This window comes from Eschscholzia californica, unplaced genomic scaffold, assembly GCF_041429995.1.
Source record: "Eschscholzia californica isolate CP2 unplaced genomic scaffold, dmEscCali1.0.p SCAF_3, whole genome shotgun sequence".
Taxonomy (NCBI): Eukaryota; Viridiplantae; Streptophyta; class Magnoliopsida; order Ranunculales; family Papaveraceae; genus Eschscholzia; species Eschscholzia californica.
Genome location: NW_028238420.1, coordinates 45,145,593 through 45,173,302, shown reverse-complemented (window position 1 = coordinate 45,173,302; position 27,710 = coordinate 45,145,593). Strand labels below are relative to the sequence as shown.

The 27,710-nt window shown below is 35.1% G+C and overlaps 3 protein-coding genes and 1 non-coding gene across 4 annotated transcripts; all 4 read right to left on the bottom strand.

Annotated features, from left to right (window-relative positions):
* Nucleotides 1-929: 929 nt before the first annotated feature.
* LOC147550793 (Protein kinase superfamily protein) lies at nucleotides 930-2,123 on the bottom strand. The gene has a single exon (XM_086670514.1). It carries the CDS (start codon nucleotides 2,026-2,028, stop codon nucleotides 1,018-1,020), a length of 1,011 nt encoding a protein of 336 aa, XP_086526640.1. The 5' UTR covers nucleotides 2,029-2,123; the 3' UTR covers nucleotides 930-1,017.
* A 1,953-nt stretch (nucleotides 2,124-4,076) lies between these two features.
* On the bottom strand, nucleotides 4,077-8,238 carry LOC147550792 (uncharacterized). Its single transcript, XM_086666811.1, has 2 exons — nucleotides 5,302-8,238; nucleotides 4,077-4,703 (listed from the first exon to the last, which is right to left on the bottom strand). The coding sequence occupies exons 1-2, from the start codon at nucleotides 7,889-7,891 to the stop codon at nucleotides 4,315-4,317; spliced, it is 2,979 nt and encodes a 992-aa protein (XP_086522937.1). The 5' UTR covers nucleotides 7,892-8,238; the 3' UTR covers nucleotides 4,077-4,314.
* Nucleotides 8,239-16,721: 8,483 nt separating this feature from the next.
* On the bottom strand, nucleotides 16,722-16,793 carry TRNAD-GUC (transfer RNA aspartic acid (anticodon GUC)). The gene has a single exon. It is a non-coding gene; the product is annotated as a tRNA-Asp (tRNA).
* Nucleotides 16,794-23,513: 6,720 nt separating this feature from the next.
* LOC147550790 (transmembrane protein, putative (DUF679)) lies at nucleotides 23,514-24,366 on the bottom strand. The gene has a single exon (XM_086670681.1). The coding sequence runs from the start codon at nucleotides 24,276-24,278 to the stop codon at nucleotides 23,634-23,636; it is 645 nt and encodes a 214-aa protein (XP_086526807.1). The 5' UTR covers nucleotides 24,279-24,366; the 3' UTR covers nucleotides 23,514-23,633.
* Nucleotides 24,367-27,710: the final 3,344 nt, after the last annotated feature.

Sequence of the window (27,710 nt, the reverse complement as noted above, 5' to 3'; positions counted from 1 at the left end):
TACCAGTTCTGACAAGCATCAGTTACACAACTTTGACCTAGGTGAGAGTTAAATACCATAATTGATGAATTTGAGAACAAATTGCTTTTTAACACAATTCTGGTCAACTTTATAAACCTCACCTATTGTTTTTGAAATCTGAAAAAAAAAAAAAAAAAAAATTCAAATTTCTAGTCAAAATTGGTTATCCTATTCCTACACGAGTTTAAACAATTTGAACTTCGACTCAAACTATGATGTTTGACTTTGATTTTCTAACTGTGTAGATATTCTCTACGTGATTCAAATAAATGTCAGAGCATTTTACATTTATTATATGAATAACTTATTGAAACCATATTGAACTTGAATGTAATGTTTAATCCGACTAATCTAATTGAAACTTTCTTATTTGGATTTAATGGAAACAAACTTATTTCTCAAACAAGCTAAATAATCTTGCGATGTATTACTTCCTTGAGCAAAGAACTTTACTCTTCCAAACAAAAATCATCTCTAATACCTAGGCGGCTAGGCCCAACAAAAATTATGTTCGACAACTAAAAGTACTGAACAATAATTTTAAAGCAATGTTGACAAACTAAAATAATAATGCAGCCTATTATAAATATGTATATCTAATATGGAAATGAGCTGATTTTACATGAAGAAGGAAAAAAAATACTATACTATATTAAAAGAATGGGTCCCAAAAATAGAAAATAAAGCCCTTACAATCTAGAAAATAAACAAAGTTTTGGCCACCGCCAACGAGACCATGAAAAATACAAAATTGACTATTCCTTTTCATTCTTCTTTCCGAGATTGTGTTTCTTGATAATTGGACATTAACTTCTTCTTTTAATCAGGTTGATGGTATCTATTGTTCTAATTAAACAAAGTTCGATAAAATTTGATAATGTCTATTCTTGATAATCCGAAAAAATGGGTTAAACCCCATTTCTTAGAGAAAGAACCCTCCACCCACCAAAACTACAAATAAATAAATATGTTAAAAATTAAAATAAATTTATGTTTTTAGAATAATTGCATCTCCAAATTGTTCAAAATAGCTACAACTTGAACAATAGAAGGCCTATTTTTCCTAATATTTGTAACACAAGTAGAGGCAAGTTTAGCTAATCTAATAAGAGGGTTTATATCTAAAGGAACTTGAATTCTAGGATCTAAAATCTCAACAATCTTCATTTCTTTGATCAAAGGCAAAGCCCAATCAAGAAGTCCCCCATCTTCTACACTTCTCCCACTTAAAATCTCTAACAAAACCACCCCAAATCCATAAACATCATTTTCTTTAGAAACACCCTTTTTCTCAATCAAACACTCCTTATCTACATACCCTATAATTCCTCTCATATCTTGTGGTGCCAAAAAAGTAAGTCCATAATCACAAACCCTAGCACAAAAATTCATATCTATCAATATATTAGAAGGTTTAATACACCCATGAATTATAGAAGGTGCCATATTTTCATGCAAATATTCAATACCTCTTGCAGCTCCTGCCATAATCTTCAACCTTCTTGTCCAATCCAAAAAAGTTTCAGAATTAGACTCTTGATGATATAAATAAAAATCCAAACTTTTCATGGGCATGAAGTCCATGACTATAATTCTTTCTCCTGGTGCCTCAGAAAAACCTATAATGGGTACAATATTTGGGTGATGAGCTAACGAAAGAGACTTAATTTTCGACGAAAACCCAAACCCAACATTACTTAATACAAGACGGGGATCGATTCGTTTCACTGCAACTAAGTGATTTGTACTTGAAGATGATGAAGAAGTGGCAGTATAGACAGTTCCAAGACGACCCGTACCGACAATTCTTCGAAAATTGAATCCATCTGTGGCTATATCAATATGAGCTAAGGGATATGATTGGGCATATGGTTTAACAAAAGGAAGATTGTCTTCAACTTGGACTGATTTTTTTCTGCAAGTTATTAAGATGATGAGAAGGATGCAGAGAATGAGAAGAAGGGTAGACAGAAGAGAGATGATGATGGTGAAGGAGACGACTGACATGTTTAATGTACGGAAGAATTCTTCACCACAGACAGAGAAATGAGGAAGAGAGAGAGAGAGAGAATGGAGTAATGAAGATCATGACGTAGAGGGGAGGTTTTAAAGTTGAAAAAAAGGGAAAGAGTTGAATTGGTTGAGTTTGATGAAAAGTTGGGTGAAAAAGGAAAGAAAAACGAGATAAGAGAAAAAAGGGTTATTTCCCAAATGGCCCCTATTCTATGACCAACTTCCCGCGTAGCCCCCTACTTTATCAAAAATACTCAAATGACCTCCTTTTTCCGTTACCGTCAAATACCCGTTAATTCTCTCTCCTCCGTCTCATCACCTTTCTCGCCACCTCATCATCTTCTCCGATAAGGTCGCTCGCCGATTTAGAGTTTGGGTTTCCCAAACCCTAGTGGAGAGAGAGAAAAAAATTAAGTATGAAAGTCGTCAGTCGCCAGAATTTTGAGCGATCGACGTCCTTATCGGAGAAGATGATGAGGTGGCGACAGAGATGACATGTCAGAGAGAGGTGATGAGATGGAGGAGAGAGAGTTAACGGACATTTGACATTAAAGGAAAAAGAGACCATCTACATATTTTCGATAAAGTAGGAGGCTATACGGGAAGCTGGTCATAAAATAGGGGGCCGTTTGGGAAATAGCCCAAAAAGAGATTTTTTTTTTTTTTGTTGAAATCCTATCAAAGAGATGGGTATCTATGATTAATTATTGTATACGTTTTTTCAACATTAAGATGGTCAATTTGTTGAGCAAAAAGTTACCATTAGATTTCATTATGGCCTTATGGGGTTTTCTTCATTTAACAACTTATTAGATTATCCAATGGGTAGATCATCCAATGGGTAGGTCTATAGTGGCACCGTCTTTTTTTAATCGAAGGGCCCCATTTGAGTTATTAATTCTAGTCAATGACGTTTGATAAGTCCGCTCTCTAAGTGCCCCACTCTCCGACTGGGCCAGTTCAGGAGTATTTCGAATTTTTTCAGATCTAGAAAATGTCGTTACTATACAAATCTATCTAAAACTATTCGAAGTAATCACAAGAGAGATGATAAACATCTTTTATGATTTGAGCATTTAGAAAATCTTTGGAACACCGGAGTTAAAGGGAAAGATCATCAAATAAATTAAGATCGGGTTTTTAGAATCGCAATGTAAAAAAAATGAGGCCTTTTGAGGTCTTCTCCGAGCTCTTTCTTAAAGATCAAATTACAAATAAAACACGTAAAAATCTAAAGGTTTTGATGAAGATTTAGGAAGAAAATCCAAAATGAAAGAGAAGGAGTTCTGTGGGTGTTTTCAAACAAAAACGTGTGAAAAGGTGGGGCGCCTAAAGAATAGAGGGTGTAGTTAGACCCTCAATGGTTGTATTCTCTGTCCGTATCTCTCTAAACTAGTATGAATAATGGGTCGGGCTTAGAGTCATGGGGGCAACCTAGAGGAACTTCTAAGCCACCACATTATTCTTCTAGAAAACCTACTAAAAGCATTCTTTCCCAAGCCACTAGTATCTTTAACCCAACAAGCATACTAGCTAGTTGAGGACTTCCCTTATCATATAAGAAGGAAAGGTTAAAGGAAGATTTACAAAAAAGAAGAGAAAATCATGGACAATGGGGGTATGCTTCTGCAAATGTACTTACAAATAAAGAGTGAACAGTCAACCTACACGAGAGCTTATTAAGTCAACATTGACCAAGCCAACCCACTCTCGGTTGGAATGCTAAGAGGTTCAATCTTCCATCCTAGAGGTCAAGCTTTCGAGGCATTGTCCTTCCACCCATTGATTCGTAAAACGCAATCTGAAATCTTTTGGGAATCCCTTAGATTTTTAGCACTTGGATATGATCCGAATAAAGGGTATATAGATTATATTTGCACCTAGAAATTTCTTCTCAAGTCATGAAACATTTATAGATTAAATCAAAGATACAAGAAATTTAGATAGAACCAAGTTCATACAACTCTGATGGGGTATGGATCATAAAGAACAAAAATCCAAAAGTAGACAAAATAACAGATGAACACTTATTATGCCAGTTGTGAGAGAAGAAAAATATATATTTGAATTTCCAACAACTTGTAATTTTTTAGATTCATGATTGGTTTACTATGTAACTTACTAGTTCAAAGCTCAAACTAGTTTTTCTTGTTAAGACTCTGAAAAAATAATACAAAAAGAAGAGCAAATAAGCAGAGAAGCTTCTCTCTCTCCTCTCCTCTCCTCTCATCTTCCCTTCTTTTTCTCTCTCTCCTAGATATATCATACTATTTACAGTCCTTAGACTGAGGTTCCTTGATCACATATGTCTTCATAGTAATAAGGAGATAACTTCCCATCCTTATTTTTCTTGGGTCTGTTCTCAATGCTTAGTTCTTGAAGCATTGTCACTACCCGTCTCATCGAAGGTCGATTAATGGGTAGGGGACTAGTACAGAGTAATCCAATCTTCAGAACTTCACATATATCTTCCTTGAAACAAGAATCAAGTTTGGGGTCGATTATATAATCAACTTCTTTTGATTCTAATGTAGTGTAGACCCATTTCACCAAATCCTTCTCTCCGAATTCGGGATCAAGTGGAAGTCTTCCAGTTACTAGTTCAAGAATTACAACTCCGAAGCTGTATATATCACTCTTCTCGTTGACTCTAAGAGTGTAAGCATATTCTGCATAATCAAAATGAAGCAAATCGAACCAAATTCAGAGTCACCGCCAAAAATATAAATCAAACAACCATCATATCATGTTTGCTAATGAAAAGCAAGATTGTAAGTAAGATATAGGAATGATACTAACTTTTTTAGCCACGCCAAAACCGATCGTCCTCTCCAAGACCCCACATTTTTAGCCAGAATACTAACTTTTAAGTTTGTGGTCATCCAACTTAAAACTAACTGACAGTAAGTAGCGAAACCCTACGTAGTATTATATGCTTGGTCTTCAGAGTACTTCTTATCCATGTGGGACTATTCCTACTAACAGTTACTATGGTATCTAATACAACTCTTAGGCCTTAAAGCTAGTGCTGCAAATAGAGTATTCATGGATAAGCCCTTAGGTCCTTGATATGCTAGATGAATGTGATCCACAAAAAAAAATTGTGATATATACTTGATATCTATCTAACAATTCAAGTTTGTGATTTTCGAGGATAATGGTTATTCAGTAAAAAAACACTATCTAATTGACAATTATATTATGGATACTAAAACTCGAAGATAAGTACTATATTGGAAGTATATCATGTAATATTTTGGGACTAACCTGGAGCAATATAACCACATGAACCAGCAATTACAGACATTGATTTTGGTCCCTCGTTCATGACATCGACAGCCTTAGCAACACCGAAATCAGCAACCCGTGCCCCAAATTCTCCATCCAACAAGATATTATTCGACTTAACATCACGATGAACAATAGGCGGAACACAATCATGATGTAAATACGATAATCCTTCAGCAGAATCCATTGCTATTTTATACCTCATTGGCCAGTCCAATAATCCTCCTTTAGTACTATGTAATAAATCACCCAAACTTCCATTCGGCATATACTCGTAAATAAGTAATTTACAATCTCTTGTTGAGCAACAACACCATAATCTAACAATGTTTTTATGCCTGATTTTACCTAATGTCTCAACTTCAGCTTCAAATCCATCATCTTGAATCTCACCCTTCTCAGTATCACCATTTTCATTAACTCTCTTTGTTAATCCCCAAAGTTTTTTAACTGCCACTATCTCACCATTACTAAGAACTGCCTTGTAAACTTTCCCGGAACCCCCAGTTCCAATCACATTATCTTCATCAAGACAATCTAAAATCTCATATTCACTAAAACCCAATTTGTGAAATGAAGTTAAAATCCATTTAGATTTGTCTATACTCTTCTTTACTTTCTTAAAATTTCGATATTTCAAGTAAAACAGAACAAGTCCAGTGACTAATACTAGAGCTGAAAATAGAAATATCGATCGATGTAACCATATAGAACCTCGAATTTTAGTATTAGTATGACTAGAACAAAGATCACTTAAATCTCCACATAAACCAGGATTTCCCAAGAAACTATCTTTGTAACTTTCTTTTGCATATAAAGGTGGAAGCTCACCAGATAGACGATTATTCGATAAATTAAACTCATTAAGCTTCAAATTTTGCAATTCAAGTGGGATTTTTCCGGTAAGAAGATTACCTGATAAATCAAGATAGTTAAGCACTTCTAAGCTTCCAATTTCAGCTGGAATTTCACCTGAAATCTTGTTGTCAGCTAGGTTGAGTTCATTAAGCTTCTTCCAAGATTTGATTCCAATAGGAAGCTCCCCAGAGATTTGATTACTATGAAGATCAAGTTTCCCAAGTTGGGTAAGATCTACCATTGTTGAAGGAATTGAACCTGTTAGAGCATTCCCACTACCAGAAAATTCATCAAGATTTTTCAACAACCCAACCTCATTTGGTATACCTCCACTAAACCCATTATTTGAAATGAGCAAAGAAGAAAGATTTGAAGCTTTCGAAATGGATTTGGAAATCCCACCAGAAAATGAATTCTCCATAAGTTCTAATAAAGATAAATGAGGAAGTCCCCAGAAATCATCAGGAACTTCACCAGAAAACTGATTATTCCTTAATCTAACTCTTCTTAAACTAGTACATTTAGCTAGATTTTCAGGGATTTCCCCAGAAAAGGAATTGTAAATCAAAAGAATCTCTTCTAATACTCCTTTCTCACACAAACTTGCCGGAATTTCCCCTGAAAATTTGTTCTCAGAAAGATCAATCACCTGTAAAGGTGAGTTTTTTCCTAAATCACTTGGAAGTTCCCCACTGAGTCGATTACTAAACAATTTCAACTCATAAAGATTTGGGGATTTAGAAATACTCTTGGGTAAACTACCCATGAATTGATTTTCATACAGATTGAGTGATTCTAATGGTAACTCACATAAATCGTCTGGAATCGGTCCTCCCAATTGATTCATCGCCGCGTCGAATCGTCTTAATGAAGTGAGTTTTGAAAACCCAGTTGGGATTTCCCCTGTTAACGAGTTATTATAAAGCTCAATCTGAACGATGCTTGAAAGTTCAGTAATTGATTGTGGAATCGGGCCATTGAGATTATTAATAGCTAAATCCAAATCTGTGAGATTTTTAAGCTTACCCAGAGTGATCGGAATCTGACCCACAAGATTACAATCAGTCAACCAGAGTATTTCCAGACTCGTTAACTTACTGAGTTCCGGTGGGATATGACTCGGTGAGAACGGATTGTATGAGAGATTGAGCTGTTTGAGAGTTGAAATGTTACCCAGAAACGGAGGTAAAGAGATACCATCAAGGAGGTTTTCGACGAGTGAAAGTACTTCAAGGCGGCGGAACCGGCCAAAACTGGTGGGGATATCACCGGAGAAATTATTTCCGGCAAGATCGAGATGGATGAGGTTTGGGATATCAGGGAGAGTGGTCGGAATGGAACCTACAAATAGATTCTCGGAAAGAATCAGATGGTTGAGATTTTGACAAGTGGAGATATCAACGGGTAGAGATGAGTTGAAACCGTTGTTAGAGAGAGAGAGGTAAGAGAGATTTCGAAGACGGCAGAGATGGGTAGGGAAAGGACCGCCGAGATTGGCGTTGGAAAGGTCAACTGAGTTCACAGACTGAGTTACTGAGTCACAACCGATTCCATTCCATGAACATGGAGTGTCGTCTCTGTCATTCCAGTTGGAGAGAAATGAATCGGGATCGTCGAGTCCGAGTTTAACTCGTTGGAGATAGAGACCTTCTTGGTTTAAAGATAGAATAGAAAGAGCCTGTGAGAGAAAAAGGATGAGTAGGAGAAGCATGTTGGGCTAGAGAGAGAAAGAGGATAGAGAGAGAGAGGAGAGTTTTAGCTCTTCTTCTTCTTATTCTCTTGTGAACTAATCTACTACTAGTAATATGTTGTAGTCATGAAATTTCTTTCATGGAGAGAGGAAGGTGAGAGATTCAAAAATTGAGTTTTTGTATGTGTGGGTAGAGAGAGAAAAGAGAGAGAAGAAGGGTGAGCTCTCTTCATTATTGGGCTCAACATACTTAGAGAGCATGTGTGGAAAAGAAATGATTTTTTTAACCCAACAAACAAAAATGTATGAAAGTCTAATGTGAGTTTTTTTTTTGTTTTGGATTGCATAAATTTTATTTTTCATCCAAATGCGAAGGCACAGTTTGTCTTGCCACTATTATCACTCCCTCCTCTAGAGATCCGACATTAGTTGAGAGAGGAAGATCAACCAACAATGCATTCTCCTCTAATATTATACACAATCAAGACAGTTGCAACTACCAGAAATCCCTGGAGGTCCCAGGTTCGAATCTGAGAGAAGGTGGAATCTTTGGTTATTTGAATTGGGGTTATTAGGGTGTAAATAATGTTGTTGGGCTTTAGGCCATGTCTTGTTGGGCAATAGGCCCGGTTCTGTTAGTGTTTGAGTGGGCGGTTATCGAGCTTATCACATCTATGATGTATCAAGTGCCAAATGTAACGACATACGTAGTCGACTTCCCAAAAAAAAAAAGACAGTTGCAACTATACTAGTAACATCTTGTCAAATTTATTTTGACAAAAAAGGGTGGGATGAAAGTTGTAGGATGCTACGCTTTACCAATATTCTCATATTTGGTGAAATATCTAGCGATAAACTCTTATCTTCCTTTCATTATGGTATTTCCGAACAAGTTCCTGGATGGCAAGCCTAAAGGTTATCTTATTGATAATAGTAAGAATATCGATATTGATAATAGTGACCTTGATACAGAACTGCTAACTGTGACGAATGACCTAACTATGTATATGACGCCGAAAGTAGACCGATTTGATATCACCCTTCAATTGCTTATAATTTGTCCGTAAGCCATTGTGTTTGTTGTATAACTTTTTTTTTAGCAAAAATTGTATAACTTCGGTAGCAAGTATTTTTGTTGGAATATACCTGAACATTTTCCTTTCCCCATATACCCTAGGGCAGTGGGCTTGAAAATTTTTTTGTCCTCCAAGCATATACAAAGTTGAGTGGATTTATTTTGGAGAGATTAGTTAAAAACAACTTTAACATTTTCTATAAAATTAAGTTATCCTAACTGTTTTAGTGGCTAGGTTTAGGTTAAAGTTGTTTTTCTTTCTTGCTTTTGAGAAAGAAACTTTCATTTCATTAATTAGAATCCAAACATCTTACATGACTTTGATACATCATGAGAATACAAAATCAAATTACATCATGACGATTGAGAGAACACTTAGCTGTCATAAATACAGATACTTGATCTTTAAAGGTCATGACAAAACTCTAGAAGGTATATCGGACCTTTAAAGGCCATTAAATCACATTTTTTTTGCATATGAGTAATGAAGATTATCCTTATGAATCGAACCCAGTAACCTCTTGAATTTCAGAGTAATATACATCTAACACAACAATTAGTGGAGAGATTTGAGATTTGAAGAGTGTGTGGAATAAAGTTGTTGATTGAATACAATTGTTATAAAGATCACCAAAACCATTCCAAATCACTCTCATCATACTTTTCTAACATTAATGTCTGTTAAAAATTGGTTCTTGAGGACGACAACGGTAATCAACACGATCATGTGTGACAACTTAAATGCCAACTAATGGACAAGACTGGTTGACAAACTGCCCATCTAACCTACTAATGTAGAGAGATAGTAGCTTAACTAGACCATCTACTAAGGGGATCTTGGATTGTCGATTGAGGGTTTCATTGCCCCGGGCTATGAAGGCGAACAATAATGAAAGTACAGTCAAATTGGAGGGCGTGATAGAACTCATGGGTAACAAAATAATCAAAACAAAAGAAAACTCAATGATCAATATTTTGCATTATGGCTATTTATGGGCCTTGTCTTTGAGTTTTCATATGATTATGAACCAAAATTGTTTTGTTGGTTAGTAACCCTATACTTTAAGACATGTAATTTCATTGTGTTTTTTTTTTATTTAGGATTTTTTTTATTAGGGAAAAATAGTTTACAAAGTCGCAAGTTTTAATTCATTGTCGTAAAAAAGAGAAAGGAACTGAATCAAAACCATCTCTTTTTGTTTTTCAATGTCCCGATACTAAAAGAACTCGTAACGAAGTTCTTAAAGTTTAATGAGAAATCATTTCCATAAAACTCATTGAGGCAATTTTTTTTATAAAGACTAGTATAGAGTTTAAAGAAGACCAATTACATCACCATTAAAAATGGTATCCGGCTCTCCCCAAGAGAAAGCAACTCATTTTACCACGGAGGCAAACTAGACTTTTCAAATCGAAAGATAGTTAGAAGTCCCAATTTATTTTCGTTTAAAGTTTTTATTTTTACGATTTATCGTTAATCAACTAGGATATAAAATGATAAAAACACAGTTTTTGTAAAGGAGGACTTTTCCCCTTAATATTATTGTAGATCAAATACTTAAAAGTTATCGAAAAATCAAGTAAATTTTGAAAGGTGAGCACTTTTTAGCATAAAAAAATCTCCAGACATAAACACTTAGTGAGTCAATATTGACTTATGGGACATATTTATTTTTAAGTCCAAAAATTTATTTTGTTAAAATTTGCCCCCTAATCTTCAACTCCAATGTTTTCCTTTCTCCTTCCGTCTTTCTCTCTTTCCTGCTACTCTCACTGGCTCTCACTCTCTGATTTAGCTCTCTCTCACAATCTCTCAAGCTCTCTCTCCGATCTCTTTCTTTTCTCGCCTTTCCTTACTGTATCTTTCTTATTGTCTTTTCCATCTCTCACCCCCTATTTCTCTCTCACATATACAATTCCAACAAATGGAAGTGTTTCCTTCACCGGAACAAGACCTCGAGGATAATTTCGCGATTGATCTGTCACGAAATATTTTGTGGCCGCCCACCATGGTTAGTGCTCGTGGTCAGTCGGACATGAACCATTTCATGGTCGGCTGACCATGAAATATGAAACCCTCGAGGAGGGTTTTGGTCCCTCCTCGAGGTCTAGGGTTCCTGGAGGGAGGCAGCTAGAGAGATCTGGAGAGAAAGAGAGATCTACAAGAGAAATAGATCTAGAAAAATAGATCCAACTAAAGAGAGAGAGAAATAGATCTAGCGAACGAGAGACAGAATTAGAGCTAGCGAGAGAGAGAGAGAGAGAGAGAGAGAGAGAGAGAGAAAGAGAAATAGATCTGGAGAAAGAGAGAGAGAAATCGTGAGAATTAAACAACAAAAGAGAGATACAGAGAGTGTGTGAAGTGGTCGGTAGTCGAAAAAGATGGTGATGTTGGTCGAAAATAGTGGTGGTGATCGGAAGTTGCGGAGATGGAGAGAGAAAATATAAAGATTAGAGGACAATTTTTAATCAGGTAAATTTTTGGGGCTAAAAGATAAATGTGTCCCCTAAGTAAATATTGATTAAGTGTGCCCCAATTTTTTTTCTGTATATCCCAAAACCGCGAGCCTTTTGAAAAACTAAAAGATCTAAGGGTAATAAAACATGACCAACATATAGAATATAGAGTAGAGGTAGTAAAACCATAAAAGAATGAAAAAAATAAAGAAGAGTATTCAGTATGTATTAACAATTTAAAACACCAGCGCCGACAATGTATGGCACGACAAATAGGGTCGACCACAAGCCGAACATCGTGTGGCCGACTCCATTGGACAAGCCCAATCAAGAGAGAAATGGCCCGTCCAATGGGAACCGACTACATAGACGTCCAGTCTGTGGTTGGCTCCATTTCCGAAGCGATTTAGAATTATGCATATTCCTCCTATATTGAATGGGGAAATTTAGCCAAAACTCTTTAAATAAATTGGATTCCGGTTAAAAAGGACCAGTCAACTTTTTTTAGCCTGCAGCTCCCTGAATATTTTTTTTAATTTGCGACAGCTTTGCAGCGTCTTGCGACAACTTAATTTGCAGCGCCTTGCGACAACTTTACGACTGTTTTGCAATAGCTTTGGAGCGCCTTGCAACAACTTTGCAATGCCTTGCAACACCTTTGTAAAAAATACTATTAGGTTTTTAACCAAACAAAACACAAATACTTAGGTGTTTAACAAAAAAAATACAAAATTTGGACTTTTAATAAAAAAATTAATTGTCTCTTTAACTAAAAAAGTTTAAAATTAAGTTTTCGACCAATTTCATGTTTTATATGTCTGGAGTGCTACATACAATAAAAAGAATTGACTTAATTTTTTTGTGCCCATCTTGTTTTTTTTTTTTTGATGAAAGGGGGCAAATGCCTCAATTTATTAGCTACTCGAGCTTAAATTATTGATGGCTACATCCATTGCCAACTGACTTACAACACAACTAGGAGTTTGTAGGATCTCCATAGTTTGATTTAAGTTTAAATTGAAAGCATGTTGTGCTAATTGACGTGCTACATGATTTGCCTTTCGAGGACCAAAAGAAAAGGAACAATTTTGGAGTGAAAGAGACGACATATCAATCCACAATCAATTATTTCCAAAATTATGAAAAAGCAATACCATGGATTAATTGTCAAACACAATATAATGTTATAATTAATCTCCTAACCCCTCTTTCACGTTCTTAGGATTAAGAGGACACACAAATGATTGAACTTGCTTTTAATCAAATGTATTCATTCACACTTCCTTATTTTCATTAAAGGTGTCGAATTTGAGTAGTGTTTTGTATAGAATGTAAACGACTGTTAATATACGACGATCCCTGCAGAGATAACCAAATGAGTTCAATTGTCATTGATTTACTCAATGCCTAACAAAATATTTGTGATCGAACATAAATCAGATTAATAACTTGTTATAAATTTCAAATATGTTTGTGTACAATCAAAGATATTTACTTCTAAAGTTAATTCCTTTTTTTTTTCCAAATGGTTAAATAGGTATGGTAAGAGAGAATGTGACATTTCACAATTCATTTGATTGCAAAAAAGACAGATTTCTATCACAACCTAAATATTTTAGGACACCTATTGAGGTACACCTGATTGGAATATGGTGGGTCTCACCTTATTACCATGAAAGATAGATGGTCCTTTTGCTAGTTTTTGGATGGATGGCCACACCCTTGTTTATATCTTGGTGGGACTATTTAAGATACATTTTGTACTCTTTTTTTTCACTACATTTTATACTCTTGGAGTCTTGGTGTTGACATTGTGAGAATAGTCTCACATTGATAAAAAGAATCTCTATCATAATTTAAGTATGAACTATAAGGTTTATACATTTACATATTTTCACATCATTTGAGTTGAATGTTCATAAACTCAACATAGTAATAGAGCTATGCATACACGTCATAAACTTATCAATCGTACATATACTTTACGCTATCCAACTAAAAGAACAAATGTTAGACTCAAAAGGACACCACCTGTATCACGTTACAAAGTATGTTAGGATAATTTGACTTGAACAAATAGTACTCTTTTAACCAAGAATATGATGTATGTAGTATTTTCATTCATAACCGTATAATATTAAGGTAGGTATTTACAAGCTTAACATCAGGCCCGTGTGGTGGGGGGTGCGGGCAGGGCGCCCGCACTGGGCCCCCCACCCCTAAGGGCCTACTTCCAATAAATGTCTAAGTTACACGATATATTTTTGGGCATGGGAAAATAAACTTAAATTTGCAATTAGCTCCGCTGGTAAGGTGTTTAAATTTTGGTCAAGTGGCGCAGGTTCGAAACCCATGGCGGGCTCCTCCTCTTATTTTTGGATCAAGGCCATGAGTCATGACTTCTCTGGTTTTGAGATCTTCATGTACAATTGTTAATTACATTTTCTTTTTCTTTTTTTTTTGAAACCATTGAAACCTTTTTCATTCATGAGTGATTAAATCACTAGTTATATGGATATAATTGTTTATTTCTCTCGGTTCAGCAGCATGAGAGTTACATAAGTAAATTCTCAGAATTTCGAATGTAAAGTGCCTCATGAAGTGAGAGAAATTGGACTAGACACTGACGAAAATAAGAAAGAAGAAAGATGAAAGGATCCTAAAGATCACGAATGAAAAACCCTAAAGGTCAACAAAATAACTGATAATACAAAATAAATAAAATACTAATTGACATCCCCGTCGCTTTTGTTGGAAAACCTTCATTGTCGCCGGAAAACCGTTGCCGGAAAACCACCATTTTCGCCGGAAAGCCGCCATTTTCGCCGGAAAGCTGCCATCACCTTTCTTGTTATGGAGTGGATCAGGGCAACTGGGCATATTTCTTTTGATATCTTCAATCCATTTTTACTTTCGTTGAAATCACAATGAGTTTTTAGGTTTCCGATATAAAAGAATCTCTTGAACATTTCTTCACTACTACGATGATTTGTGTTTGGAGCAGTTAATAGTATCCAAATTGCTTCTACTTGAAAAGCAGAACAAAACCAGATCCTATTATAAATCTCCATTTTCTGGAACCAAAAGAAATCTTGATAATGTTGTTCAAACCCATCCAAAATCCTCCACTGATGAAACTCAAAAAAACCAATTTCTTCAATCCAAACCCTACATACCCAAACTGTTCAAATAGAATAAAAATTACAAATCCCAATTTTAATTGATAACTCCTCAACTGTTGAATTTCTTCTTGATAAAGAGAAGTAGAAATGAGACAAGAAGATGATGAAGAAGAAGGGAATAGGGATGTGATCTCTCCATTGGTGATTGGGTGGTGAAAGAAAATAGAATTTCGGTGAAAGGGGACAAGAAGATGTGGAAGTGGAAGAGGAAGAAGATGAGAATAAAGGGTGATAATGAACCATTCTCAACATAGAAGTCCCTCGAAACTATTAATCGATAAAAACAAACTACAAGGGAAAGATAAACTGTTCCGGCGAAGGGATGACCCTTCGCCGGAGAAAAAAACTTAGATCTGAACCTGGAAAAGAAGGGAGAGAGAGAGAGAAATTTAAGAAAGAGAAATTTAAAATAATTCTAAAAACTTGTAAAATATATATGCCTGAATCACCATATGAAACATACCAAATATCGCTTTCGGAATCTAAATTATGCTCACTAAAAAATCTTCTATCATTTTGGGTTTGTCATGCCCACTAAATTCGTTCCGCACCTTATCATGTTAATTTGATAAGATGCAGAGTGAATATTCAATATGGTATTATATAGGTCCAGATTGCATGGATTTATTTGTATTTATAAACTTATAATTTAAAGATATAATAAATGAATTTTTTTTGCTCACAAGTGACTTGGATTCTTCGACTATGTTTTCTATCAAAATGAAATTTGAATGTTCTTCCGTATGATCATTACTATCTTCAAAATACATTTGGGTTCATCTATGGTTTTCAAATTTTCATCTAACAACTGATAAATTATCTTGCATTTTTTTTAACTTTTACTTTTAATTTTATTTTATCGTACGAAAGGTCTAGATTCAACTTCGCACGGGCCCCCCGAATTCTCAGGCACGGCCCTGCTTAACATCACTCTTGCTTTCTAAAGTTTCTTCAGTTTAGCTTAGATGGTGGATAGACAAGGTTTCAATATACAAAGGACATGACATAAGATCGACCGTCGTCCAATTCACTCCATAAATTTACTTCAATTACATACAGTGATAATAAAACTAGTGCGACAAAAGCAAGAACATTAACCACGGTTTTGGCATAATTATGACTTTTATAGCAAGGCAAAGAGCCCTAGTCAAATGCCATGAACCCTTATTCTTAACTTTTACTTTTTAGAATTATTAAGAACACAATATTTATAGGAACATTATACTACAAGGATTATAATGAACCAAACTTAATCAAGAATTAAATAAGACCAACTTATAAATACTATGAGGTCATTTTAGAATTAAAATTAGTAGCAGGTTACCTAATTTATCACTACCGATGGCTAACCAACAATTACGTATCGTTTTTGCTATTATATGTGATATGCCACAAAATAAAATGGATGAATAATCTTAACAACTAAAATGATAATGTTATTTTAAATTTTACCCACCTTTCATTCTCGTAATCTAAGATATTTGCACGACTCTATTTTAATGTTACGTAAGTTGATATTCAAGTAATTTACCTCATTATGTGAAATAATAGCATCAAAATAATAATAACTCATGAATTAATAAAATTTTACCAAAAAAAAATTAACACAATAGAAGAAACAAAAATAAAAACTTATTTACAAATAGAAGAATGTAATATTTATATTTACAAATAAAGACTAATTAAAGAAGATATTCTTTTCATATTTACTTCAATACATAAAGTAAGAATTACTAGATTGGTAGAAAAATAAATAAGAATTAGTCAATGTCATTATTATAAAGGTCACTAAATATGAGAAAACATGTCAATATCAATAAAGTATCCAACTTTACTTTCATCATAAAATAGAATAGACCAGGAACATTAGGGAGTAGTGTCAATTGATAATGACAATTTCTAACTTATTGTTGTTTGGAATTCAAAACATTGCATTGATGCCCATCCTAAGAGAGAGAGAAAGAGAGAGAGAAAGTTAGAGTGAGACAACAAGAGAACATCATCAATCCCCTCAAAAGAGACCTCTCTTGATTACAAGTTGCTAAAATATCTCATGAGGAACGATGGAAATAATTGAGTAAAAGGAAATGGAAGTTCCAAAAAATTAAAACAAGAAAGAAGAATTAGGGCAAAAAGACGCCGCTGCCGGGGATCGAACCCGGGTCACCCGCGTGACAGGCGGGAATACTTACCACTATACTACAACGACTTGGTTGTACACTGTACCAATTCTTTCGTAATTATTCTCTAAAGTCGCAAGTAATAGGGTCACTCGTTTAGGTCAACTTGTTCAGCAATTTTGGTATCCAGTCTTTATATAAGTTCAACTACTTTACTCTAATCTACCAGAATCCGTTAATTGCTTGTCCAATCGAGTAGTTTATGCTAATTTCTTGAAAAACATTGCCAAACAAATGTGGACTTTGTAAGTCGTTTCAACAACAAACTACCATATCCAAAATCTTAAAAATGTAAAAAATAGTAAATATTTGGTGGTGTAGTGGTGAATTTTTTCTAAACTATGTTTAGAGGTAATGAGCTTCCTCAACTACGCTAAAAAAACACTAACTTTTTGGTGTTTTCTAATTTCAACCAATTCTCAACGAACTAAAAAACACCAACCTTTTCCAATTTTTCGAACAGTGTCAGGCTAAAATCTGATACGTTGTGTTCATCCCCCAAATGACTGGTTATTTTTTTTTAAAATGTTTAGGTCTTTTTTATTCTTTTCGTATCATGCTAGGTCTCACTTTTTATAAATATTTTTCATCTTAGGTCCTTATATCGTTTAAATCAACATCGATCTTTTAGTTAATACATACATAAACTAATAAAATAATTTAATAAATTATGATAAAAATAAAAATTGAATATTACAATGCATTGGGGCTCATCGCCTATATTAAAAATGTATTAGTCTCAATTAATACATTGAGCTAGTGACGTGAATTTAATTTACTTCCTAATGAATTAAACACGGTAATATATAGTCTGATTTATTTTAGAAATTAAGAATTAAGAATGATAAAAGTGAGATGAATAGTGATTTGGTATATTTGTAAAACCAATTATTTTATAACACTAGAAAATTTGGTGAAGGTTCATATTTTTGTGAAACTTTTGGAGTTAATAATTGGGATGCTCCTATAATTGTCCATGGTAAATTAAATGCTTTCTGGCTCTCTAGAATAACCAAATGTTTTTTTTTTTGTTGAAATGAATAACCAAACACCTTTCAACAAAAAAAAAAAAAAAAAGAATAACCAAACACTAGAAATATCAAAAGATCCTCTCCTCCATACATTACTAATGACAGGTTGTCCGTACAATTAAGCAACAATCAATATTTGATTAAAAGACTTTAATTAAACAAAAACAAATTAAAGTGTTTTACTAACTTAGATATCAATTGTATTTTGTTGTATGTCCCAATTGTAAGAATGATAAGACCAGCTAAGCTCAATTATACAATTGTTAGATCCTCCCCCAGTCCTCTTTGCCCATCATCAAACAATCTTTATAATAGTTTATTGAAACTTTAGCTTGGTCTTAGAAAAACAGTCGATACGAAACTGTTCTATAGTAACCCATTTTTTATGACTTGGTAACGCTCGATACTCTAAAGAAACCGAGTACAAAATTTGGTATCAGTATTTCAAGCCAAAGAAATAATTTTAGTATGAGTAAGAATAAAAAAAAGTACCCTCGTCTTTTTATTTTTAGCCTGCTTTTTTTTTTGTTACACTTTCTGCAAGCCTCAGATTGGATAGTTCGGGGATATTGAGACTAGTCCGAGTCTTTGTTGTTTAAACCTAATGTAGATTGGGCTCAGTTCGAGGCAGACTGCGCAGTTCGTAGTGCAGACGAAAGAGCAATATTTCGGGGCACCGCCTATAAACCCTCCCTATATGGCTATATATAATATATAATATATATATATATATATTTCATTCATTCCCAAAAGTTGGCATATAATAGAAATAATAACTAAGAAGACGTAGCAACCTGTGGAAGTCCTTCATAAAAAAAAAAAAAGCAACCTGTGGAAGACCACCCAATAGGAAGCATGTTTATCAAGAATTAAAGTAAAGCTCATGAAGGGACAACCGGACAAATGATGAAGTTAAAGTTGCCCACCAAACTAAATCAGTATGAAAATCCTTTTAAAGATCTTCCCTTTGAATCACCACCATCCTCCTCCCCTTTCTCTTTCTCTCTCTAAACCCTCTATAGAGAGATTTGACATATTTTAATGTATCAAGGTTAGGGGTGGGAAAAAGATCCGGAAAACCGCTATCCGATCCGCTCGACCGAGATAAAAAGTGTCCATGGACACCCGATGGTCATAACGGTCAGTGTCCGACCGGCCCGAAAGAATTGGCGGACGGTCACGGTCAAAATTCTATGTCGAAGGACCGACCGCTAACCGACCGGTACGAGTGACCGAATAGGTTGACCGACTAAACTGTCCTCATTTTTAGAAGTTGACCGTTGAATTTTATAGACATATGAATGAATATATGATGATCGTTGGCTATAGTCATATAGTCCTCTAGAAGACCAAACATTAGTGCATGGCTTAATTATATCTTGTCAAATGATGATCAACTGTGTTTTTTCTTTTTTATATTTACTTTTGATTTCTTGGCTAAACATCTTCTTTTGTAAGTAATTTTGTTTGTGGTAATAAAAATAAAGTTCTGAATTAAGTAAATTTATTGGAAAGTTCGGACCGAGACCGTCCGGTGTCCTACTGGACCGGTAAAATAAGCGGTCTTGGACGGTCAATGGACAAAGAATTCTTGAGAGTGACCGTCCGAGTCCGCCCGAGTAAATTGGTGGTCACCAACAATTTATGTCCGAGTCGACCGGTTCGATGAAGTTAGAGTCCGGTACCGACCGGTCCGAACCGATTCCCACCCCTAATCAAGGTTGTCTAGTAAACAAAGGCAAAAGGACATAGATAATTTCATCATTCATTCCTATTTTATATGCAAAAATAAATTCAAAGTTGGCATATTATATATAGTGGAGTAATATATATTAGATATCTAGAAGAAACCATAAACTTGTATTTTGGGAACCTATCAATTCAACAAAAACTCAATCACTTGTCTCCATATTTAGGTGCCATTCCTCACACTTTAACTATGAAGGATTGATTTGATCAATTCTGCCTGCACAATTTACTAGAGGAGAATAAAATGCTTTATGTACAATCTTTTGCTTTATGTACAAAGTGGTTCACATTTTAGAATCTCATATAAGGCTTTCACTATTGCCACAACAAAGTGCTCAAATGTACACAATATCCTTCAAGGCTTTAAAGATAGATTTAGCAACGAAGCTTTGGTTTTTGTTTTTTTGTCCGGCCGTGTAATCTACAAAAGTTATCAGTTAAAAAAAGAAACAGAGTAACGTGTTTGTTTTTTCAGACGCGGCATGTACAATAGTTTTGCAATTTCAAAACCTCGTAGGTTGTAAAATGTCGAGTGAGTCTGCCTGGTTGGCTTCCCTAGCTCGTCATAAGAAAGTATCAAGTTGTAATTGGCCTTGAGCTTGGACAAAGAACTTATACCATTAGCATTTCAATCACTCCTAATTGGCTATAGGCACCTTTGAGTGATCATGACTTGGGCCATGACGCACTAGAAGGATGGGACCCAAACTATGTTCAAGTTAACAAATGGAGAACAAAGGAAATGTTATATACTCTCACCGTTTTTACCTTATACACTTACCGTTATCTACCCTCACACCTTATACCCGTTTTTACCCAACTACACCCACCTTATCACTTACACTTACATTTTGGTCAAAACCTTTGACCAACTTGTTATGCTTCCCTCTCTTCTTCTCCGTCCGAATTCGGGTGAGGATTCGTCGGTGAGTTCAGAGAGAAGTTAAAATAAGATCATAGGTACCTAAACTAAGAAACTCTCTTACATCAAGTTTGATTTTACGATTTTTTTTCTCCTCATCCAAGTAACTTCTTTAACTTCTCTCAATCTGAATAAGTTTTACAATGTTATTAATTTTACCATTTTAATGCTTATATCTTTTATGGGTATCTCCATTTTGTTCTAATCAGGTTCATAAAGGTTTGAATTTTCTCTTCAAGAATAACACCACTTTGTCATATTACACAACACATCGATCGACATTGTCAAACCGAGTAGTTCTATAACATGTCGGTGGCTTCGTGTCGACTTGTAGTGCAATGTTTCAGTCTAATACCTCCGATAGGTTACCTTCATTGTTTTTTGCTGTTCAAGAATAACACCACTTTCACTCAAGAAAAACTTAAAACGAAGATTCATGGGTGTTTACATACCTTTTTAGCGAGTGATTCTTCAGTCTTTATAGTTTTATTTGGATCAATTGTTTTCACCATTAAAACACCTTTAATAATTTGAATATGACCTTAAAGGAAGATAATTGTTTAATTTTTGGATGTTTCTACCGACAAAAAAACTTAAAGTGGTGGAATATAGATGTCGTTATGTGGTTAATGAAAGAATTAATGGAGGAATTCCTAAGTTTGGAAGTTAGTAAACATTTTAGGTTTTTTTACCGAGCTTGCCCAATATTGACTTGGTGAGTGTGAGAGAAATTTTGCCCGGTCAAATCAAATTAACCAAGTCAACCGTAATGTGAGTGCGGTGATGTGGTGTGAATTCACCACATTTATGTCACTTAATTTAAATGAGTTAGTCTATTTTGTACGTTTATTTTGATTAGTTGTAAACTTCTCTTGATTAGGTACCATATGAGGATCAAAGGAGGAAACAATAAAGGAGAGGATGTGATGGAGAGTTGGAAAACAATTTAGAGAGCCAAGACATTTTGATTGTTGGGTCACATGGAGAGAGGTCATGAGGTAAATGAGTTAAGATGGGCCATGTTAGATTACTTGGGCCAAAAAAGGAATGCAAAATCGTGAAGCCCAAGGGTAATTTTGTCATTGGGCTATTTTTTTTTTTTTGGAGAAAAGAGGGGAAAACCCTCATTTTTTTGGATCATCTTCTCAAGTGCTGGCTTCTAGTGAGAGAAAGGAGTGGAAGGAGGCTAGGGTTTTGGAAATCTTGGGTTTGGGAAGAAGAAAAAGCAAGGGAAGGAAGGAAGATCACTTATAGTTGCCCAGAATCAACTTGTTTTGGGTGGAGAAGCTCCATTTTCGTGTGGACAGCAGCTCCATTTCTTGGACAGCAGCTCCAGCAGGTTTTGGACAACAACTTCACTTTTGGACAGCAGCTTTTGAAGTCCCAATTGTTGGTTTTGCTTGGAGCTTCATTCCCTTGACTCTCATAAGGCTTTCCTTCACTCATTTCTCTTGTATTTCTTCTTTGTCATGATTATTTGACTATCTATCTTAGCCTTGTATGGTATTAAGGTTGTTAGGTACTATTGTGATTCATTTGAGAGATAGAAAGTGATTATAGAGAGAGACTTGTCATAACATTTATCATGAACTATTAGCTACTCATAGATTTATTCACTCCAAAAGCATATTAGTTTGTGTTAAGTTACTCATATCAATTTAATGAGATTTTCTAGTGTTTCAAAATTAAGAAATCATGCGTGTGGTTTACTCTTTAACTTGAATCTCAATATTTGCTTTAACATGAGTAGCTAATCAATTTGTTGAGGTCTAGGGATGAAATCTTGATGAATTTGTGATTGTGTTTGTGATAATTTAATGTGTTTGATAATAAATTGATGTTCTCTTATTTCGATTACTTGTTTCAATCGTTTTTCATGTGTCTTATCAAGTACTTCGCATAGTTAATCAATTAGGCAATGTGATCGATGATTCGGTTTTACCCGTTTAGGAAGTTTGTTTGACTAAGTATTATCTCCGGACATACGTAGTGCTTATGAACATCCACCTTAGGAATCGAGACTAGGTTTGTATCAATCCATTCGATTAGACCGTACATAGTTGTAGGTTCACCACATCGGATTCCCGGACCTCGACACTTCTCTCACTTGTTGTTCCCGACTCTTGTTCCTCCGAACTCTTCTCTCAAATCTCTCTCGCCCTCTTACATTGATATTTTCGTTTGTTTTACTTACTTTATTTTCTTATTGCTTATTCGATTATAAACCTCACATTATCTTCGTTTATTTCTGCTTTTGTCTAAGTAAGCCTTTGATATCTAAACTGACGAATAAGACCATTCGATATCCAAGCTACATTCCTATCCTTGGATCGAACCCGGCTTTGCCGGATTACTACTTGATACCTCCGCTTGGGTTATCAACCTTTTCGGGTGCATCATGCGGCAGGTAAAAACGGTGAATGTATATAAAAGTTTCCGGAGAATAATGACGGCAAAATCAAAGGAGTTTGGGGTGCCTATATTCTTAAACCCTCACCCTAAACCTTATAGGAATATCAGGGGTGCCCGAACCCCATAATCTGTGTCGTCCACCATTGGGGATCCATCTACCACCCACGTTCTCATATACCTTTGGGATATGGGTGTCAAAAGAAGAGACAATATCGATTACTGTTAAAATTTAGGGTGTTATGGTTATCCCAACTTTTTTCGTACAAATAGAGTTTATTTGTCCCTGATATTTGGCTCTTGCGACATTGTTCATAAGATGGGTTTTTTGTATATTTCTTTACCCTTTACTTTTCTTTTAGAAGAATCAACAATGACTTGACCAAACTTCCACAAGAAAATAGCTCAAAATGATATCTAACAAACACAAAAGTAATACTTCCCTCCCTCATCATCATCCAACTCAACTCTTCATTCATGTGTAAGCAACCCAACAATAAAAAACAATAAGTTAAGAACAAAGTGAAAGAAAAAAAACCTCATGGAGTATACCTTATATAAGGTCATAACTCTCAACTACTAAGGCTTCGAGGTTCATTTGAGAATTACCGAAAGAACAATCTCTTAGACACGACAAATGTTATATGACATATTCTATTAGGTCTAATTTGTAACAATTATAGAAGAAACCTGAATGTTTGTGATAAAAAGTAAATAGTATACATCGATTACTCAATGGGTTTATCGAATTCCATTGATTAATATGCAGAAAGAGGAAACCCGATTCCATGTCGTTCGGTAGGAAATACAACAAACATCATACTACAAATTACACCGATACCGACTGGTAACATTGTAAGAAGCTCCTTGATCTCTTCCGAAGGCGTTGGACAAAAGCAATTCACAACATTCTCATCAAACAGAGCAACTGCCCCAAATACCAAAATAGAAAGAAAAGCATGTACAAAATCAATGAACTTCATTCGATATAAAGCTGCGAACTCTGGCATAATACAACAAGAACCATCAATAACCCACAAACCTCGAAAAGTAGCAACCCCATAAAAGACCTTACCATTATCAACTCGAAAGCTATCGGTGAAGCACAAAACAAGACACGAAAGTCCACAGAGGATGAGAAGGCCGGAAGTCATAGCACGACTAACAATATCACACTTGCCTTGGTTAGTAAAGATTGGTGCTAGAAGTTGAAAAGCAAGAACCGATCCGGTAGGTAGAAGATTTGCTAAATTAGCAGTGCTCTTAAACGTTTGGTTTATCGCCTTTTGTATCGGAGTTTGCTCTTCCATAAAGAGTATATGTTTGTTATGGATTAAGAATGGTTGTCTTTGTTCATCGGAATGACTAATTAGTGCCTGATCAGATTCTGCATCAATCTCCATTAAACTTATGTTGTTTTCTGTTTATTATTTCATGTTTTTGGGTAATGGATTGATGTTTATATAAGTAGGAGAAGAAGAAGAGATGAGATTGAGTGGAAGTCAAGAGAGACTTTAAGAAGGCTAGTAGTAGTAGTAGTAATGGCTTGCAAGAAAGAAAAAGAGTAGAAATTGAAACTGAAAGTGATGAAATTGAGGAGAAAGTGATGTTTCACAAGAATTAAGGAGTTTTTATTTTGGTTTTATACTTCAAGTATTGTTGGGTTAGTTGTTACTAAAGGTAATAAAAAAAGGTGGCTTCTTTATATGATCCGTTATGAACCAAAACTTTTATGTCTTACTTTTCTACTTTTTGCAATTTTAAGGTTTAGAATCTATTAAAAGAGTTGGGTGTTCATGTAAAATATGTTGTGTGTTTGGAAAGTTGGATGTTTTTTTTTATTCACTTTTTTCTTCTTGCTTCTTGTCGTTGGTTCGCTGAGACGTAAATGAAGAGTTAAGTTGGATAAGGATGAGTAGGAGGAGTGTTCGTTTTGTGTTGGTTAGATGTCATTTTCGAATATTTTCTTGTGGAAATTTTGTTATCATTGTGGATTCTTCAATAAAGAAAAGTAAAGGGTAAAGTGAAGTATGAAGAAACATCTTATGAACAATTGTGGCGAGATCCAAATATCACTTGGGAATAAATTATTTTGTAATGAAAGAGATTGGGGCAATTGTAATTCCCAAACATGAACAATGATATTTTTTGCGCTTCTGACAACGGGAGATTTGCTGTTTGGACCCCTTTGTTATAATTGACTTGCTGTTTGGACTCCCTTTTTTCAGTGTTGCACTTTAGACTCCCTTTAAAAAAAAAAGTTAAATATAACAGATTTAAAATACTTTAGACTATTTCACCCTCCTTCTTCATGGTGTTATTACCCAACTCCATTATCAACTTCAACAAGTTTGAAAGGAATTCGAATTTATTATTACCCACCGCCTCCTCCTTCTGAATTACAATTAACCACCACCACCTCCAACTCCACCCGGAAAACCACCCCACCACCCAAAACCACGCCCACCTCCAATGATACGACAACAATGTTAGGCTTCACGGAACTGTTAAAATTTATTGGCCGCGGCTTTGGGGAATAAAAAAAATTCTCCGGGGCATAAAGACTTAGAGGGTGTTTGATTTTTTAGCACTTGTAAGTGCTACCACTTACTAAGTGATAATCACTCAGTAAGTGATATCACTTGTAAGTGCTGTGGCGTTTGTTTTCCATTAATTCTAAGTGCTTGATTTTTGTTTTTATATTAATTCTAAATGTCATAAAAATGAGAAATTGACTATTTTGACCTTAAAGTATTTACATATTAGTATTTCATACTAATTCATTGTGCTCCCGAGTTTAGGTACAAGAGAATTACGGTTTATGAATACTTTGTGTTGAAAATATTAACCTCAAATAATTAAAAAGTAGGGAGGAGAAAGAACTTACGTTGCATAATGGAGTTTGGGTGGTTTCATGACTAATGAAGGAAGAGACGTGAAAAAAATTTAAGAGAAGAGCTTAAGTGAAGGATGAGTGAGAAGGAAAAGTGTCATCGCTAAAGTCATAAAAAGATTTTTTTACTTATCAATTGTTTGAGATTTTCTTTTGGGTTATAATCATATTGGTAATTATTATATTCGGAGAAGGATAAAAATGTCTTTTTTAGCACTTAGAAAGTAAGTGCAAAAAAATAAGCTCCAAGTTGGAGCTTACTTTTTTGCACTTACTTTGACCCCACTTACAAGTGATATTCACTTATTAAGTGAAAAAACAAACGGCCTAAAATTGCCGGCCCACACTTATTAAGTGAAAATCACTTAATAAGTGCAAAAATCAAACACCCTCTTAGTCAACCTTGGTTGACTTAGAGGGCATATTGATTTTTTGCCCCAAATTTTTTACTAACTTGTAGATTACCCCCTAATCTTTATCTTCATATCACCTCCTTTCTCTCTCTCTTCCTCTTTTTTTCCTGATTTTTTCTGTCTTCTTCAACTCATATTAATGTGAATGGAAGATGAATGATTATCTTTATTTCCCAAAATTTTATCTGTCTTCTTCAAATCAGATTAGAGGGAATAAAGAAAAGCTACTACCTGCTGCAATGGAAGACAAAAGAGAAAGCTCCCTCATCCTCCATGAATGGGAGACCAAGGGGCTTTCCCCTTCGTCATGGCTGCAACAGGGCAATAGATTTGCTGCCTTGTTGCAATGGAAGACGAAGAGGAAAGCCCCTTCGTCCTCCATGAATGGAAGACGAAGGGGTTTTCCCCTTCGTTATGGGTGGGATAGGGCAGCAAATCTGTTGCCCTATTGCTTCATGACTAGGGTGAAACCCTTCATCTCCCATTAATAGAAGAGATGAAGGGTTTCCCATCATCTTCTTCAACTCAGATTATTCTGAGTTGAAGAAGATAGTCTTTAGAGAGAAAAAGACAGAGGAAGAGAGAAAGGAGGTGGGAGGAAGATGAAGATTAAGGGTCAATTTACAAGTTAGTAAATTTTTGGGCCAAAAAATTAATATGCCCTCTAAGTCAATCTAAGTTGACAAAGTCTTTATTCTCCGGAGAATTTTTTTTATTCCCCAAAGCCGCGGCCAATTTATTTAGGTTGGCTTTAGGTGGAATTAGTTAGGCACTTAACATAAGGTGAAGATAGGAACTTGTGTACTCCTCTCTGAAGTAACAGGTGAAAGGGATAGTGAGAAAAAATTTGAAGTTTTTTATTTGAGCCCGCCATTAACTTGATATAATTTGGGAGGATGTTTTGCCAAAGGTATGAGGTTGTTCTGAGAAAAAAAAAATTGTTGGATTTGGGACTTGTTGAGGGTGAGATATCTGAGGTATACAACAATCTTTCTCTTCCTCCCATCTCAAAAAACAATCTCAAGATTCAATCGAGAAATTGTAGTTTGGATAGAGAAAGAGAGATTATAAGCTAAAACCTACAAAAATTTAGAGAGAGGAAGAGAGATTATAAGCAATCAATCAACTTTTCAACATGGATTATCAACTTCTCAACATGGATTGAAGAACTTTTTTCTAAGAGATTCAAGCCATTGACGAAGATGAGAACAAAGCCCACGTGATAAATACAAAAAAAAGGTTAAGGAATTCAATTAATTTCCATTGATGCAAAACCCACCATTACGTTTTCCACCCTTAGAGTGAGAAAAAGCTGATTATGGTAGAGAGAAAGAGAGTGATGATCAAACTTTTTGTATGGAGCAACAAGCTTAAACATTGATTATGTAAGGGTAAATTAGAAATTTTTCTAAGTATAACTTTAGACATGAAATATTCTTGAAATATTCTGTCAAAAAGGAGTCCAAAGTGCAACTCTGGAAAAAGGGAGTCCAAACAGCAAGTCAATTATAGGAAAAGGGGGTCCAAAC